The 18515-nt window shown below is 38.0% G+C and overlaps 1 protein-coding gene across 1 annotated transcript in view; it reads right to left on the reverse strand.

Annotated features, from left to right (window-relative positions):
• The window catches only part of trip11 (thyroid hormone receptor interactor 11), a 46332-nt gene that overhangs the window by 11744 nt on the left and 16073 nt on the right, over window positions 1-18515 (reverse strand). Inside the window, exons 10-15 of the mRNA XM_008113504.3 lie at window positions 13665-16685; window positions 10297-10443; window positions 9965-10158; window positions 6710-6873; window positions 6410-6513; window positions 5973-6072 (exon numbers count right to left, since the gene is read on the reverse strand). Of these exons, the coding sequence (XP_008111711.2) occupies window positions 5973-6072; window positions 6410-6513; window positions 6710-6873; window positions 9965-10158; window positions 10297-10443; window positions 13665-16685 (3730 nt within the window). The remainder of the gene's footprint in view (window positions 1-5972; window positions 6073-6409; window positions 6514-6709; window positions 6874-9964; window positions 10159-10296; window positions 10444-13664; window positions 16686-18515) is intronic.

The following is an 18515-nucleotide window of genomic DNA, read 5'->3' on the forward strand; positions in this document are numbered from 1 at the left end:
AAATGCTTAATCATTTTGTGTGGACATGGATTCATAGGTATAGAATAGTAAAAATGAGTTAACTCACTTCTCAGTTAATTGGGGAAAACCTTTTGCTTAAAACAAAGTAAGACTTTGACTTTTCAAAACTACTGTATATACTCAAGTATAAGCCTAGTTTTTCAGCCCCTTTTTTAAGACTGAAAAAGCCCACCTCGGCTTATACTCGGGTGAGGGTCCTGGTTGGCTTATATTTGGGTCAGCTTATACTCGAGAATATATGGTACATTTATTATTTTTCTCTATTATTATTGGTATTATTACATTTATTATTTTTCTCTATTATTGTTGCTACTATTACATTTATTTTACTCTATTTTTATTATTAATAATAATACATTTATTATTTCACTCTGATCTTATTATTGCATTTATTATTTTACTCTATTTATTATTACTTGTATTGTTTTCCTGTATTTATTATTATTATTATTACATGTATTATTTTACTCTATTATTATTAAAAGGATACATAAGCACATTGACATTGAAGAAGATGAGAATAATGATTTGATCACAGTTGGACAGTCTTATCTTAAATCTGAGCTTTATGTAAATATTCAAAAACATTTAACCTACTGATGCCTCAATTAATGTAATTTTATTGGTATATATTTTTATTTCTGAAAATTACCACCCTCGGCCTATAATGGAGTCAATGTTTTCCCAGTTTTTTTGTGGTAAAATTAGGTGCCTCAGCTTATATTCGGATCAGCTTATACTCGAGTATATACAGTATTTATGATTTAACATCTTGCTTGCTGCAATATCCAGTGGCCTTTACTTTAACTGCTACTCCCAGCAATGGTTAATTCTAAACCAGTTCCATTTGGCTATTCACAAAAAAGATGGCTAGATCACATGGAAGGGATTTGTCCCTTATTCCAGTGGAAAAGAATGATCAAAAGTCTAACAGAGTTATGCCATGCTTTACATCTTTGTCTGGAGATGCATCAAAATTTAGTATATAGAAGCAGCTTTATTTATTTTATTTATTTATTTGCGACATTTATATACCGCCCTTCTCACCCCGAAGGGGACTCAGGGCAGTTTACAAGTATATATACATACAATATATTACATTATACAACTATATCGCAATATTATCAGTAATATTGCATGTAATATAAATATACAATTATAATAGTCAATTATAATTATTATTACATTGTATTACATCATAATTTTATTATTAATATTACATGTATATACAATGTATTATAATATTAGTATAGTATAATATTATTATATATCATTATATCATTAAATTGATACAGGAGACATTGTGGAAAGATGTCTTCCCGGCCCCGGCTTCTTCATTCTGCTCCAGATATAAAACTAGCATAGCATGTTATTGCGGATAGGAGCCTCAGCTGATGTAAAAAGACAAGATGGAACTGTCTTCATGGCTCCCTCTTAGCTCTGGCACCCGAGCATCAGTTGGAGATGGTGGGAGGGGCCTCAGCTGATGTAAAAAGACAAGATGGAACTTTACTGTGCTCTTCTATTTGCTTCCTGGCCTAAATGCCCCTAAGTCTTTAGATTCTATCTGATCTTGGAAGTTAAACAGGACCTGTCCTGGTTAGTACTTGGATAGAAGACCACCAATGAATACAGGTGCTGTAGGCTATATTTCAGAAGAAGGAACTAGCAAAAGCACCTATGAATATTCTTTGTCTAAGAAAACCCTTTAACATTAATGGGGCCACCATAAAGCAATAGGTGACTTTGAAGGTACACACACACATTTTTCCTCTTGTACAGTAAGGCATGGGCACCAACAATCCTCAGTTCCACCTTTGCTAATAAGTGACAACATCATGAAATAAATTATCCTATCACATACATGGTGACATCACTGGCCAGCAGACAATATTTAATGAATCTGCAAAGCCCATGATTTTGTTTGTTTATAATAAACTATAAAAAATGCAAACAAGTTGTCTTCGTCACATTCATCAGGACTATCCAAAAGGTATGAGAATGTAGCGCATTGGCTGCAGGTTGCATATGCTTTCCGCAAAATCCTATGAAAGTAAATACTGCAAACACACAGCTGGAATAACAGGCAGTGTTTATACAATGAATCCATAAACATCGTAACTTCTTGTGCAACCAATGCTAATCTACTGTGGCCTTTTCTCTGTGATCAAATCCCCATATGCCTCTTTAACACCAATCACTATTTTCCCATCTGATGATCAATAGGGTACAGAAGCCACTGCTGGAAGAGAAAGATTGCATTTTTATCCTCCTTTGCTTCAGGCAACTCAAACGCAGGATGGATCCTTTGAGACTTTTTATATTTTGTATTAATTTTGATTCACTAAGCTGTCTTGAGTTGCTTTTGCTAAATAGGAAGCAAGATTAAATGGTCTAAGAAAAATCAAGAAGACCCACACTTCCTTTTAAGGACAAAGTAAAGAATGGGTCAATAATGCTGAGCCTAAGTGCAAAAGGTAATTTGGCTTCTTGCTTGCTGACTTCTCAAAAGCCTTTCAGCATGGATGCTGAGTGAAATAACAGCTTAAAAATAATTTATTTGAAGTGCTGTGAGTTCTAAAGGCATCAGGGACAAAGCAAGGTTTAGATTAAGCACATCAGCTATCCAAATGCAGCATCTGTACGAACTCCAATCAACATGTTAGAAGATATTGCAGGGGAACTTACTCATAAGTGAACCAATTCTTAATCACTCTTGAGCTGTGTTATCAGGAGGTTGTTGCCTGTCACTCGGAAACATTCAGAAGACCAGGGAGCATAAATACAGCCAGCCAGGAACTAGAAGAACTCTATTTCTTTTACAATTCCAGTGTCTGATTATGTCAGTCCAAAGAAACAACTCCCTATAACATGGAAGCATCAGAGGCCAGAATGGAAATAGAATAATAGATTTGAAGAACAAACTTTTGATAGAGGTTAAGTATGCTTAGATTGCTCATGCTGCTGACTAACTTTCTCTGAAGTATCTATGAGAATTAAGATGCATCTATGTGATAAATAAAATTCTTACAGAAAAAAACCTTAATTATACTTCACTAAAATGTCAAGAGATCAATATTCTAAATGTTGTCATTACATCAATTTAACCATATGGAACAGCCTTATGGAATTGCTGTTCTAGGAGGGAGGGGGAAACGAGGGGGGGCACAGGTAATGGGAGATAAACATTAAATAATGTATAAGAATGTATAAAGTGACATATAAGGTAAAGTTATTTTTAGAATGATGTATATTGGGATAAAACTTGTATGGCAAAATTAAATGGATGTATCAATAAAAAAACTAAAAAAAAAGAGAGACCATTATTCTCAAAACGGTTTAGGAGAAGTAAGGAGGCTAGTCCCTACATGTTTGGTTTCAGATTCTGTCATGTAACAAGAGCTATTATATTTTATTAAACCAATGTTTCTCCTGGCAAGCCTTTCAGATGTCTGGCCAAAAGGCATGTTAAAATACATTACAACAGTATTTCCTCACACTTTGGAGTGTTTAATCAACCCCTCAAAATTGGCTAGTTTTTCAGTAAGCTCACTACGTAATATTATAGACTAGGGATCAATATTTTTTCATTTTATGTCCACTGGACAGTGATTCTGCATAAATCTGTTATTTTAAAAAAGAGCTACAAGAAAATTTATATGACTTTTTGAGCACATTTCTATTGGTGTGTGTGTGTGTGTGTGTGTGTGTATAAAATATCAACATGCCTTCTCCAAGCAGTTTTCCTAATTTTGTGCCTTTTTGGACATTATTTTTCACTAATATTTGCATTTGTGTGCACTTCTGATTAATATAAACATTTTATTCGTATTTTTTCAGAAACCAGATAACAGCAATTAATAATTTTGTTTACTCTTTATATGACATAGAATTTGGGAGGTGCACCTTAATGTGATTTCCATGCCTGTTGCTGTACAAAAGAATTTGTAAGAGTGATACATCTTTGTTTAAATTGAAGATTTCTGAGTCTAGAGCAGTATCTCTCAGACACTAATTCTCTAGATCACCGCTTCTTAAACTGTGGTTCCTGGCCCCAAATAAGGTTCCTTTAGCTCAGTGCTGGAGTCATAAAAATTTGGCAACAGTAAAAGGTTTCTGAACTCCGACCATTTACACAACTCCGTTAGCAAGAACGTGCAGATTATAGCAGACTTTGCAGAAAATGCTTCAGCTGTACTTTATATAAAAGAAATTCAGTTTATTTAGTAAGCCTTGCAAATGCTGATTTATTATCAGGAAATGTGTTATTTTTCCTACCTATTTATATACTTATACACCCAGAATTTGGGTGAAAATGGGTCACTACAGGAAAAAGTTCAAGAAGATCTGGTCTTGTTTTGGATATTAATTGAGGTAGCGTATTACTTGTAGGGTAAGTCACTACAGGGAAAAAATCAGCAACTTATTACAGCTCCTCGGTCCTAAGGCACACATATTATAAAGCAAGCATAAAGACAGAGCAATTTACTTTACACAATCTACATTTTTTTGTGTCCTATAGGAAAAGCTTCATGCAGTCTTCCTGTTCTGGTAACAGCCTTTTCTCTGTGTTGTTGAATGCTTTCATGGCTGAAATCACTGGGTTGCTATGAGTTTTCCGGGCTGTATGGCCATGTTCCAGAAGCATTCTCTCCATAGATGTGGGTGAAACGTCAGGAAAGAATGCTTCTGGAACATGGCCATACAGCTTGGAAAACTCACAGCAACCCAATATTTCCTCTTTTGAAAAAAACCATTTCCTTTGGTTAAAAGATCAATTTTAAAAAGGAATTTAAGCACAGGGATAGAAACTCCCAACTTCAAAAATGCATTGTTAGGTACAAAACAGACCTTCTGCAAATGAAAAGGCACTTCTATTTCTGCAAGTTACTCCTTCAATTCCCACCCTTCCTCAATGACTCTTTGAGCATCTTCCCATACACTATTAGTAGGCATGGATAGCAGCACTAGAAAGGAGGGGTGTAGTAGGGCTCTTGCATGAGTGGAACTCTGGATCCAAGCCAATGGATGATCTTTAAATCAACAAAAGAGCACCATAGCCTCCTTATGTTTTTGTTACAATCAGTCCCTTGAAGAAACAAAAGAGAAGTTTGCTGGTTGACATAAAAATGGTTGCAAGCATTGAGCCCAACTTCTTTTGAGAAATAACCAAAATCTAGTCTGATTATACAGATCATAAAATAAGACTCTCAGTTTCTTAAAGGATGCTCAAACCATCTTGTTTTTATGACTAAAGAGAAATTTCATGAATTTCATGTTCACTAGAGATCCACAGAGCTGATCCAGATTCCTGTAATACAATAACAATTAAGCCTCCAACCTCATGAGGGTGCTCTTGGACAGTTTATAAATCTTCTTTCTGGTTGCCAGTCAGCATCACACCACATTTCAAAACTTCCTCCATCATTCAGGTGGTCGTCCATCCACTCGGGCCTTAGGACACATCTTTTGTGCTACCATTGGCCCTCAATGATCTGCTAAAACTGAACTTGTTACCTCATTACTATCCAGTAGTTTCACATTTTATGGCTATTAATACAGTCTGATTATAACAGTCTCTTTCTAGGCTCCAGTTCACTCCATACTGAGTCTGTAAATGCTTATGCTACAACTTTACTCTCTCACTTAATCTCGAAGATAATACTAGATCTCTTTGCATGTATCTTCTATACTGAACTCAAAGAATATTCTGTTCCCAACTTTCTTATCAGAGAAAGGAGGCATACTGACAAGAGTGAATCAGGGTGAGACAGATTTCTTAAATAGAATTAAAGGCAGAAATGTTGATGTAAGCGATTGGCACTGGTGAGTGAGGGGCACACTTTATGACATTTACTGCAGAATGAAAAATAGGTTCTACCCGTTTGAAAGACTTCCTGCAGTTATACAGGTATTTTATACATGACAGACTACTTTGTGTAAACACTTACCTTGTTTTTTAAGTTCCTCTATTTGCTCCTCTTTGAGATCCAGCTGTTCTGTTAACCTTGATGCAGAATCCAGTGCTTCATTAGCTTCTTCTAACTTTTCCTGTTAAAATGAAACAGGTCATTATAGCACCTATTTGTCGTAGCAGCATATCTACTGATACAGCAAATCTTAGTTTAAAATAAATTTTGTTTTAGTCATCTGATTTTTTCCTTTTTAAGGAAGCCCCTCTGAGTCATTTTTTAAAAACAAAACCCCCAGTAAGATCAGGTACATTCTATTCCTGTCCCAAATCCTTTCCCTTACTTTAAGATAATCATATCTTTTTAGGGACCTTCTAATTAATTTCAGTTCTTCTGAATCTTTCTGCCACTGCTTTTTTATTTGCCTTACTAATTAAAATCAAAACAGATTGCATTCTACAACCATCGTATTCTACCTGCAATGAAATGATTTTCTCTTCTAGTTGTTCTGCTTTTTTCTTCCATTCTGCAGTCTGCCTTTGATGTTTTTGTAGCTCTGCTGAATACATGGCTTTCTCTTCTGAAAATAAAATAAGTACATTTAGCATATCTAATAATTAGCTCCGGCCATCCCTTTAGTGTTTCCAAATGTTAGGTAAAGTAAGATTTTAAAGAAATCACTCATTTTTAAGTTCGTTACAAAATTGTAGCTCTTTTTAAAACACACACAAAGTATTTATAGCAATTTTCACATCACACCTGGTGAGTTAACCTACCCCGCTGAAACTGCTCTAGCACCATCTGCAGATTGGCCAGGGACATTGCATATTGTTTCACTTGGTCTTGCGAAATTGTTAGCTGAAGCACAGTTTCATCCCTGTGCCTAGTCACAAGATCCAGTTGCTCTTGCAAGGATTCCACCTGCATACTAGCTTGATGGCTACAAGCAAAATATAATAAAATAATATTATATATATATATATATATATATATATATATATACACACACACACACACACACACACACACACAAACACAATCAGGATTTTTTTTAGAACCCCCCCCCCCCCCCTCACTTTTGGATTCTAGACATCTGGCAATAGCTTCAATCAAATTATAAAAATAAAAACAGCTGCTATAGACAGTATTTCCAGGAAGAATAGTTTAAGCTATCCCTCTCCACAACAGTAAAAAAGACTAATCAACATCCTGGCACAGAAGTAAAGACAGCTGTTAGAAAACAATCCATTCTATTCAGGAAAACTTTATATAAATAAGCATTTGCCTTCCATAGAGACTTAAATAAGAAGGAGGAAAGGCGGAGAACGCATGAAAATGACCTTACTCAGCAGAGATGCAATGCTTAACTGAAGTCAGGGTGAGTCAATGACCATATTATAATATATCAAGCTTGGATCTAAAGATGGCATGCATTTCTCCACATATGCCAGCTTTTCCTTGGTGAATGTTCAGGAGAGCCTTTACCACGTATTTGCCTTGTCATCTCAGTAGTCATTAAGCAAACTGGCAGACAGTGTGAGGATGACAATTCTGGCTGCACTGCTAGAGAGTGGGGGTCTATCCTCATACCCCTCCCTGGAATCTCAATGAAGCTACATGGCATTATAGTCGTAAGGCAGGGGTGGAAAGAAGTTAAAATCTGCACTCGTTAACATTTCTAAGATTTCCATCCAATCCAGTATCTTGTCTCCAGAAATGACCAACGCTGGGCAAGTCTTCTTACAATACTGCTCCTGAGCAGCTACAGTGTTTCCCCTAAAATAAGACCTCCCCAAAGAATAAGACCTAGCAGGGGTTTGGGGGGATTGCCAAATATAAGGCCTCCCCTGAAAGTAAGACCTAGCAACTAAGGCTGCAGCAGAGTTCCATTGGGAAACATGGCTGCAGGGCAGAAGCAGCACTCATTCATACACACCGGAGGGAGGGAGGGAGGGAGGGAGGGAGGGAGGGAGGGAGGGAGGGAAAGTGCTTGCTGGCCTTGCCTTGCCTGTCCCCCAGCCTCCGTGGCTGCTGCTGCACTGCCGTTTCTTCCTTCGTCCTGGCCATGCTCCCTTCGCCCCCAAGGCTTCTGATTGGCTCCTGGAGCCAAGGCAAGGAAGGGTGGGAGGGAAGGAAGAGGGCTTTCCACTCGTCCTGCTCTTTCTGTTTCTTAAAGGTACAGGACGCATAGGGATTCTCCTCTCATCCTTATTCCTATCCTATGCCATGAAACTTATTATTTTATACTATTATTCTATTACCATATTATTATCATCATATCTGTTACTATTATTATATCCCATTATTATATTATCCTATTAATATATTTTATATCATTATATTATATTTTTCTATTATTATTATTATATCATTATATTATTATTCTATTATTATTCTATTATATTTTCATATTATTATATTATTATTCTGTTATTATTATATTCCATTTTATATTATCCTATTAATATATTTTATATCATTATATTCTATACTATTATTCTACTATATTATCATATTATTATTTTTTTATTATTAGCATATTCTGTTTTATTATTATATTCCATTTTATATTATCCTATTAATATATTTTATATCATTCTATTCCATTCTATTATTCTATTATATTATCCTATTATATTATTATTATTATGCTATTCTGTTATTATATCCCATTATTATATTATCCTATTAATACCATATTATCATATTCTGTTATTTTTATATCCTATTATTATATTATCTCATTAATATATTGTATATCATTATATTATCATATTATTATTATAGTATATTATATTATTCATCATTCATGACTACATTGAAACTAGAATAGAGAGAAATCAGCGTGGAAACCTTTTGAAACCTAAACTGCAAGAGGTACCATAGATTGTTGTATATGTAAATAATGGTAGTAACAAGAAATTCTTGATAGGATTCATAGTTTGTCTGGTTATGCTGGTTTGTGATGACAACTACTTTACAGTATATAATAAATGTTCATTTTTGTTGTTATAAATGTGAGCTCTTCTTCATGGAAAAATAAGACATCCCCTGAAAATAAGACCTAGTGCATCTTTGGGAGCAAAAATTAATATAAGACCCTGTCTTATTTTCGGGGAAACAGGGTAGCATTCAAATGTTTACTGCCACATGGAAATGGAAGTCCCACTAATCTATGATATGTAGTAACTACCACTACAATTCTTCATACATTTGAATAACACTAGCTTACTAGTGACATCACCAATCCTGTGGCACTGTATGAAGCAGTACAATATGACCCCCTTACTCAAGATTTTATCTATCTACATCAGACAAAATATATATTTCTAGGTCCTTCACTCGATTCAATGGCATGCTTCTGGCAGACAGTACCACAGAGTCACTCTGGAGGATCTAGTAAATCCTTAAAGATAATGTTCTCCAGAGTGACTCTATGGTTACTAGAAGTCATCCATTTCAATAGGGTTCACTATTATCCACAATCTCCTGTTTCCATTGAAAGTTTGGGAATGTATCCTCCACAGATATGGAGTTTGTTTTCCTTTAATCTATCCTGCAATAACCTACTAATCATCACTGTATCGTCACATGTTTTACTATTATGGGAAATGAATAATTTTTCTATTCTGTTTCCAGACTATGCATAGTTCTTTGAAAATTTGTCATGTCCTCCCTCAGTCCCTTTTTTCTATCTCAAAAACCTTATATGTTCTGCACTTGTTTCTGCTTGTTTTCGTATCCCTATTAAATCTGCTGCTGTGTGGCAGCAACAAAAGAAGCAAGAAGGTATATATCTTCAACATTAAATAGAAATTAGAAGTGTGCCCATGTTAAAAGCCTGCAAAGGCTGAAAATTATTATTCAGTGATAGACATTTTCCACTGATAAATTCATTACTTTCTGAAAGGACTCAAGAAAGAGAACCTAATAAGCACAAGACTTTTGGATGCGTGCTACGGAACTTTTGTAAAATAACCCCTCAACTAGCTGCTGACAAGCATTTAGGAGTAAAGGAAACAAAATATTACCTAGCATTTTCTACTGCAGTTGATGAAGACTGCAGCTTTTCCTCCAAAATCTGGACTTTCTTCCGGAGTTTTGATTCCCGATCCTCTGCAGCTAAAGCTTCACGGGTGGAGGTGTCTTCCCTTTCTAAAAGGTGGTTGCGTAACCTCTCTAGTTCTTGATTAAGACGTTGCTCCTTATCACGCAAATGCTGCATCTGCGTGATATTGAGGATAGATTCCTTCAGTTTTTTTTTACTTATCTCCCCACTCTTGTTTCACAGAATCATAGAGTTGGAAGAGACCATAAAGGCCACCTAGTCCAACTCTCTGTTTAATCATTGCCATCCCCATACCTCATTCTGCAGGGCAGTAGTCTCCATTTGCTTCTGCTTGAGTGCCAACATGACTTGATCCCTCTCATGCTGAAAAGCAACAGCCTTCTCTTGCATAGACTTTGCTTCATTCAGTAGCTGGTTTAGTTCCCCTGCATTTCCCTTTTGCTAACAGAAATAAAGAGAGCTTAGGCATTTTTAAAGGTTGACCTTCTGTTACTATAAAAATAAGCACTGAATGGTCATAATAGTTGCCATATATTATTCAAGTCATATTGGACACATTGCATAGAGAGAGAAACAGCACAAACACAGCTAAAAACATATATCAGAACTAGCTGTGCCCGGCCACGCGTTGCTGTGGCGTTGTCTGGTGGTGGTGGTGAGAAATTGTTGAGGTAGTGGTGGTATTTAATGTCTGTTGTATGGTTGTCTTTATGTTTAGTATGCATTTGGTTGTTTGTGTACTGTAAAAGTGGTGAGGATAGAGGGGGTCTATGTCCCTGTGTAGTATTGTATAGTGTTTATACGTTGTCCATTTGTTGTGAATGCTTGGATTGTGTCCTGCTGCATAGTAGAAAGGGTTGGGCTGGATGGCCCTTAGGGGTCTCTCCAAACACTTGGATTCTATGCTTCTGTTATTATTTCAGATAATCTGTGGAAAAGGCCTAAGTGAGGCCTAACTGTGCCTGTCCCCTGGGCTGAGTAGGTTGCTAGGAGACCAAGTGGGCGGAGCTTAGCCCTCTAACTGGCAGTAATTGGATAAAAACAATTATTCCTCTCCCTGTAATTAGGACTTTATTTTTCTTTTCTTTTTGTTGTATCAACCTAGAGCCGTGGATGACGGGTTGTGTTGTCAAATTTTGAGGTTGGGGGGCCTGTAGTTTTGTTGTTTTGTCCAGTGCCCTGATTCCATCATTCTTTTATATATATAGATAGTTCCACTCCTTTTTCTAGACAAAAAGCATTCTGTGTTGGAAATAACATGAAGGTTGTATCTACACCATTGTATGCAATGATGCATGTATATTTTAACATTTCTCAAAGTGGATGCATGACAGGCAGCCCATAGTCACTATATGTCTACATACTGGAAAGGACAATGTTCCCAGGTATACTAACAGCAATCTATATCTATATCTATATCCATAAAAAAAATGAAAACCTGTATGTGGCATGGCTGTCTGTTCACATAGACAGCCTCTGTCCTCCACAAACAGGCTATAGTTCCCAGTGCTGAGGAGCCAGCAAGTCACTCTTTTCCACTGACATTGCGGTTACAGTGAACTCCATGAACATGTATCCCAAACCCTGCCAGTGTCCTCCCCAAACACTACAGCCCTCCACCCAAGGAATGCTTTCATTTGGGGACCATTTCATCCTAGATTTTGCATTTTCCTCCACCACAGGCAGGCATCCCAGGGTTCTCCATTGGTGTGGAATTTGCATGACCCTGCCTACTGCCCTTCCCTTTCAAATCTGTCTGCATAACAAACACAGCAGAACTGAGCGACAACTAAACTTACTGGAGGAGTTTGGGGGATTGACTCCACATAGTAGAAGTTGCTGTTCACCCTGCATCTAGTCAGAGCACTGTGACTCCTACTGGGGAATTTAGAGTTGTTGTAGTTCACCTACACCCAGAACGCTATGAACCCAAACAATGATGGATCTGGACCAAACTTGCCATGCATACCCGATATGCCCACATTTGAATACTGGTGGGTTTTGAGGGGAATTGGCCTGGTACTGGGATTTATAGTTCACCTGCAATGAATGAGCACTTCGAACCCCACCAATGATGGACCAGGACCAAACTTGGCACACAGAGCCCCCATAACCAACAGAACATATTTGGATAAGTTTGGGGGAAAGGGGGTTATAGTTCGCCTACATCTAGAGAAACAGTGACCCCCACCGACAATGGACTGGGACCAGACTTCGCACAAAGAAGCCTAATGCCCAACTGAACATACTGCAGGGGTTTGTGGGAATGGGCCTTGATTTTGCGAGTTATAGTTCACCTGCATACAAAGAGCACTGAACCCAGCCAACGACTGATCTGGACCACACTTGGCACACAGACTCAACATAGCCTGCTGTGGATACTGGCAGATGTTTTCGGATAACTGCCCCAGGAATCTGGGAGTTGTAGTAGTTCACCCCCATCCAGAGAGCACTGCAGTCAGACGATGACCAGCAAACGACAGATCTGGACCACACCTTGGTACACAGATCCAAAATGACCCACTTTGAATAATGGCAGGGTTTGTGGAGGATTGACCCACGATTCTGGGAATTGTAGTTCACCCACTCCTAACTGAGAATACCTAACATTCAAAGACAAATAATGCCTTTTTTAAATAACTCGGGCATTGCCGGGTCCCCAAGCTAGTTGTTTATAAACTGCAGTCTCAGCACAAATTTCACAGGTTATTCAAGAAAAGAGTAGATAGACAGCATTGTGGATAGCAGCCTCATAAATAAGCTTTTGATGGTGTCAAACTTGTGGCCTTCTAGGTGTTTTGGACATCAGTTCCCCAAATTCCTTTGGAGAATATAATAATAAAATAAAACTGTATTTATATACCATCCCATTTTCTCAAGGAACTAAGGATGGTTTCCAATAACACAGCAAACATACAGCAGTTAAAACCATACAACAATTAGAACATAATGCCACATGAACATAAAACGTAAGACATACAATCAAATTAACAAGGAAATTAAAACCTAGTAACATCAGCTCCATCAATAATGTCCAGATACAGCAATCAGGATTCAGTGTTAAAGTGACCAACTATAAGGTGCTAAGCATATACGGTGCTACAGTATATGAGCAGGCAAGCAGGTGGGTAAAGTGCTGAGCAAGAGCATAGCCAGGAGGGCTATAGGAGCTCTACTCAAAGGTCTGTTTAAACCACCAAGTTTTCAGCTCCTTATGAAACGAGGATAGGGTGGAGGCTAGTTTGATCTCTCTGGGTAGGGCATTCCAGAGGCAGGGAGCCACAACCGAGAAGGTCTTCTCCCTCGTCCCCACCGACTGTGTTTGTGACGGCAGAAGGAGCAAGAAGAGGGCCTCCCTGGAAGATCTCAGAGCACGCACCGGTTCATAGGGGGAGATGCGATCACGGACAAGCTGGCTAGAGCTTCTGGGAGTTGAAGGCCTAAACATCTGGAGGGCCACAAGTTTGACACCTCTGCTTTAAGAGCTACTAGTTAGCAGAAAGGCTATTAGCTTGCTGGGATCTGACTGTGGAAGCTCTTTTCTGCTGTAGCATTTCCCAGAATTCTTCACATGCTTCAAATGGCTGTAATGTATATTGTATGGTATAAGGCATATCCTTTACCCCCTTAAATACAAAGTAAGAATTTAATTAATCACATACCTGTTCTCTCTCTTTCAACATTTTTTCAAATGTGAGAGCTTTCTCCTTCATGGATTGTGATTCAAATTCCTTCTCTCTCAACATCATGGAAAACTGCATGTTGGTCTCTTGCAGAGCTCGGAATTCTGTTTCTTTTTCCTGGCATCTCATCACTATTCTATCATTTTCTTCTTTCAATTTACGGAGATCCATTTCCAAAACAAAAGTCCTCTCTTTTAGGTTAGTCACACCTTGCTTCAGCAGTTCATTTTCATTCTCTTTATTAGTAAGATTTTCATTTAGAGAAGCTAACTGATCACTTTTTGATTTTATTAGCAGATCTTTTTCTCTGAGTGATTTCTGCAAAACATCACACCTCTCCCTGAACTGTTTCATTTCCAGGTAAGACTCTGCTTGACACTTCCGCTCCACTTCTGATGATGCAGCCACAGAATCAGACAGCCTTCGATTATTTTCCTGCAGAGTCTGGATTGTTGCATCTTTTTCCTCCAATGTTTTTGCCATGCGTTCCAGTTCTTCACAGAGTAGTTTGGTCTCACTGGGAAGCACCTGAGAAACAGTTCTACTAGGAATGTTTTGTTGATGTCCACTCATGGGAGGGTTTTCTGGCAGAGGTGGTGTTACTATATCAAGTTTACCCAAAATTATATCCTTAGTATTATTAAGTTCTCCTATACTATGCTGAACATGGACTAATTCCTGACTGAATGTTTTCAACTTTTGCTCATTCTGCTCATAGCCTTGGATTAAGCCATTATATTTGATTTGCAACTGAGAATTGTTTTCACTGTCAGTTGAAATCTGTGCCTGAAGGCTCTGTAGTTCTACTTGGAGATGAGCAGACTCGTGTTGCATATTCTGCACAGTGGTCATTACCTGCTTCTTCCACTCTTCCATTTTCTTAACTTGCTGTTTCAGTTTATCACGCTCCTGCAAAAGCTCTTCAAACTGATTGCTATTGATTCCTCCTAACTCACTGCCTGTGCCAGCACTGGATGTCTGAAGGACAGTTAACAAAGTTTGGCACTTCTGACTTAAAGCATCAATCTCAATGTCTTTTTCTCTAATAATACGGGACAAGTTTTTAATAGTTTCTCGAGACATGTCTTGACTGCTACTTTCAAATTCGGTGGCTAGCTTTTGGTTTTCTTCTTGCAGCTTCTTTAGGGCTGCTTCCTTAGCTGCTACGATATCCATCATCTTGTGATAATCTGTCTTTAATTGACTGTTCTCCCTTGTCTTCTCACTGAGAACTGCCAGCACTTGCTCCCTTTCCATTGCATAGGCTTGCAACTGCTGTTGGAGGTAAAGAACATCCTGCCTATAAGGTGGAGAGGAGACCCTGGCATGGAGAGCTTGGATCTCTAAGTTTTTCTCTTGAATGATCTGTGTAAGTTTGCCAACTTCATCTTTGGATAACTGATCTATTTGTTTACTTAGAGATACATTCTGCTCATTCAGAAGTTTGATTTCCATTTCTCTCTCCTTGATGCCTTTAACCAGTTTTTCAATCTCAGCTTTAGATAAATCATGTTTCTCATTCCCATTTTCGCCATTAAGTGTTTGTACTTTGGTTCCTTGGAAGAGATCAGAAGGATCTGGCTGAATGACCTTTCTCTGATTATGCAATTGTTCTATTGTCCTTTGCAGGCTTTTAATTTCCTCATCCTTTTCCAAACACACTTGTTTGTGTGTAAGGTTCATTTGTTCCTGCTGAAATCTGTTTTGCTCTATCTCCTTTTTATATTCCTGCAAGGATTGCTGAAGCTGAGCCATTTTCTGATTCTGATCCTCAAGCATCCTTTTGTTCCTTTTCCCTTCTTCTTCAAGATTATTTTTAAATATAGTTAACTGAGTTATTTCTGCTTCTAGTTCAGTGATGATATCCAAGGTTTTTGGCTCAGCCAAAGGAGTGGACCTATTTTGTTGATCTTTCAAACGTTCAATTTCTTCTTTCAAATGATTATTCTCTTCTTTCATGACTGAAAGGATTTTCTCTTTTTCTTCTAAACTTTGCTTTAAAAGTTCAAGTTTTTTGGAATCCTTAGCATAATCTTCATGTTGCTGCTCCAATTCATAGGCTCTTGTTTTAAACCTTTCAACAAATACCTCTTTCTCTTTTATGAGCTCTGTCAGTTGTTTCTGACCGGCTAAGCTACTTGTTAACATTTCTTTAGTTTCCTCATGATCGACTTCCATCTGCTCGATGTTCCTCTTAAGTTCTGTAATCTCAAAGTCTCTCTCTTGATTGAGTTTAACTAAGCGTTCATGGTCAAGCTGTAATGCAGTGGTATTCATGTTGCGTGCATTTGACAATTCTTCAATGGTTTGCTCATATTTGTGAGCCTGTTCCAACAACTGACTTTCAATCTGGTTTAATTCATTCTCTAATCGATCCTTTTCTGTTTTCAAAGCCTCCAGCATGGTATCTTTTTCAAAGGCAATCTTGTTTTTCTCACTACTAGCTATTTTCAACTGTTGTTTAAGCTCTTCACATGCTACATGAAGCTTTTCTTTTTCTGTCTGAAGATCTAAAATAGATTTTTCTAAGTCTGTGGTTCTTAGTTTACTTTCTGAAATTTGCTCATTCAACTTTGAAATTTCTATTTCACTTTCTTTGACTGAATTATCTTGATAACTGTGAGATGATTCATGGCTGATCTTTGCTAATTTCCTTTTGAGTGCAGAAATTTCTTCTTCTCTTTGTAGTAGATTTTTCTTTAATTCAACAATGTCCTGTTTATTTTGGGACCTACATTGTTGGGATGCTTTCAGCTGCTCTTTTAACTCTTTCATTTTAGTTTCTAGGTGCTGCTTAGTCATGTGCAAATCATTAAGTGCAAATGTACATTGATTCAATTTCTCCCTCTGGTTTTCTTGCTCTTTGATAATTTCTAGCTTCTCTGCTTCTAGCTTAGATGAGTTATTTTTTTCAGAGTCTATGTGCAGTTTTAGTTCATTGATAGTATTAGCAGCTTCAGCATTCTGTCTGGCTAGCTGTCCTTTTAACACAATAATATGCTAAAATAAAAACAGACAAATTAACAGTAAGGAATAATAAAAACAATTCAAAATCCAACTTATACATGATAAATATGTAATTAATATTGTAAGGTATCTAAGAGTTAAATTTAAAAGGCTAAACTGGCTTCCTTTTTACTCTCTTTGCATTGCTAACTAAAGATCCTTTTAGTCCAACAGACCTCTGGTAACTTTACAAGACAAGGTCTTTTTAAATGCATGTAGCACTAATCCTTCCTTTTAAGTCAATGTTTTAAATGATTTTAATTCTAGAAATAGTTCAACACTATTATAATAATTTTGGTATATTTCTGGCTATACCTTTTTTACTGGTAATTCTTTTTGTTATGTAAGATGCCTCGAGTCACAGATTGGGAGAATGTGGGGTATAAATCAAGTAATATAATAGAAATAAAATGGTTGTGCCTCTTTTCTGATACCTTAGGATTATTTAGCAATGAGATAATTAACAATATAAACCTCACTTTGAACATCCAGGAGTTTATTGTTATAAATAAGCTTTGGTGCTTTGTGTACATCACCTTCATAAGAGAGGAAGATATGCACTTTCAACCTAGACATATCAATAGGAAAAAAAAGTAAGTCCTTATGTCCTGCTTTGAAGAGAAGGGTGAATAAGAATTCTTAAAACTAATACATTTTGTTGCCATGGTGCACTGCACTCCCTATATATATATATCTATATTGAAAAATGTGATGGATTTTTCTTGCTATCAAAATTCAGTATTATATGGGAGGGGGCACTGGTGAAGAGGGTTTGTGTACGCCAGTGGTTCCCAAACTTATTTGGCCTACCGCCCCCTTTCCAGAAAAAATATTACTCAGCACCGCCTGGAAAGGGGGGCGTGGCTTAAAGAGGTGGGCGGGGCTGAGCCTCTCCCCTAGTCCAAGATGCAGGGCTGGAAGGGGGAGGTGGGCGGGGCCAGAAATGGACGGCCAGATCTGGGATGGGCGGAGTTATGAGCTCTGAGACAGGGCTGAGCTTCTATCCCTGTCCTGCGGCGCCTCCCAGGACACAGGGGGCAGGGCTAGAGGAGGGGCAGGGCCTCTTCCCAAGTGCCTGACAGGGCTGAATCTCTATACCCAGAGGCTCAGCCCTGTCTTGCGCTCTTGGGAAGAGGCCCCGCCCCTAGCCCCACCCTTTAGTCCTAAAAGGCCTCTCATGAGAGGTAGATTCTCAGCCCTGTCTCGGGCTCTTGGGAAGAAGCCACACCCACTCCTCTAGCCCCGCCCCCTGTGTCCTAACAGGCACCTCAGGTGCTCAGCCCTGTCTCTGGCACTTGGGAAGAGGCCCCACCCCTCCCCTGGCCCCGCCCCCTAATAGGTGACATCACCGCCCCCTGGATCACTGCAGCACCCACCAGGGGGCGGTAGCGTCCACTTTGGGAATCACTGGTGTACGCCATGAATAACCTCTCCCCTCTATTCGTCTTGAAATCTTTTGTAATAAGTGTCTAAAATGATTGCCTCTCTTATTTGGTCAAGCCTTAATTTCTATTGTGATGTGGATGTTTTACTGAAGGAATTATATGTACACAGTAAAAATGAAAATGGATTCAAACAATAATTCTTGTTGGTATGCCATCAGAACTAAATTCACTAAAAGGCTGCTGATATACCTTTTGCTAATAATGTTTTAATCAGCTACAGGTACTTAATCAGCAACTTATGACTTCCTCTTATTAGAGCTATGTGCTGATACCACCAGCAAAACTAGAAACTAAAAACACAACAGCAAAATTGAGCTATCTGCATGATTCCCTACACTTTCCACTCTGAGAACCTTGGGGTCCTATTACAACTGCTTAG

This window comes from Anolis carolinensis, chromosome 1, assembly GCF_035594765.1.
Source record: "Anolis carolinensis isolate JA03-04 chromosome 1, rAnoCar3.1.pri, whole genome shotgun sequence".
Classification (NCBI taxonomy): Eukaryota; Metazoa; Chordata; class Lepidosauria; order Squamata; family Dactyloidae; genus Anolis; species Anolis carolinensis.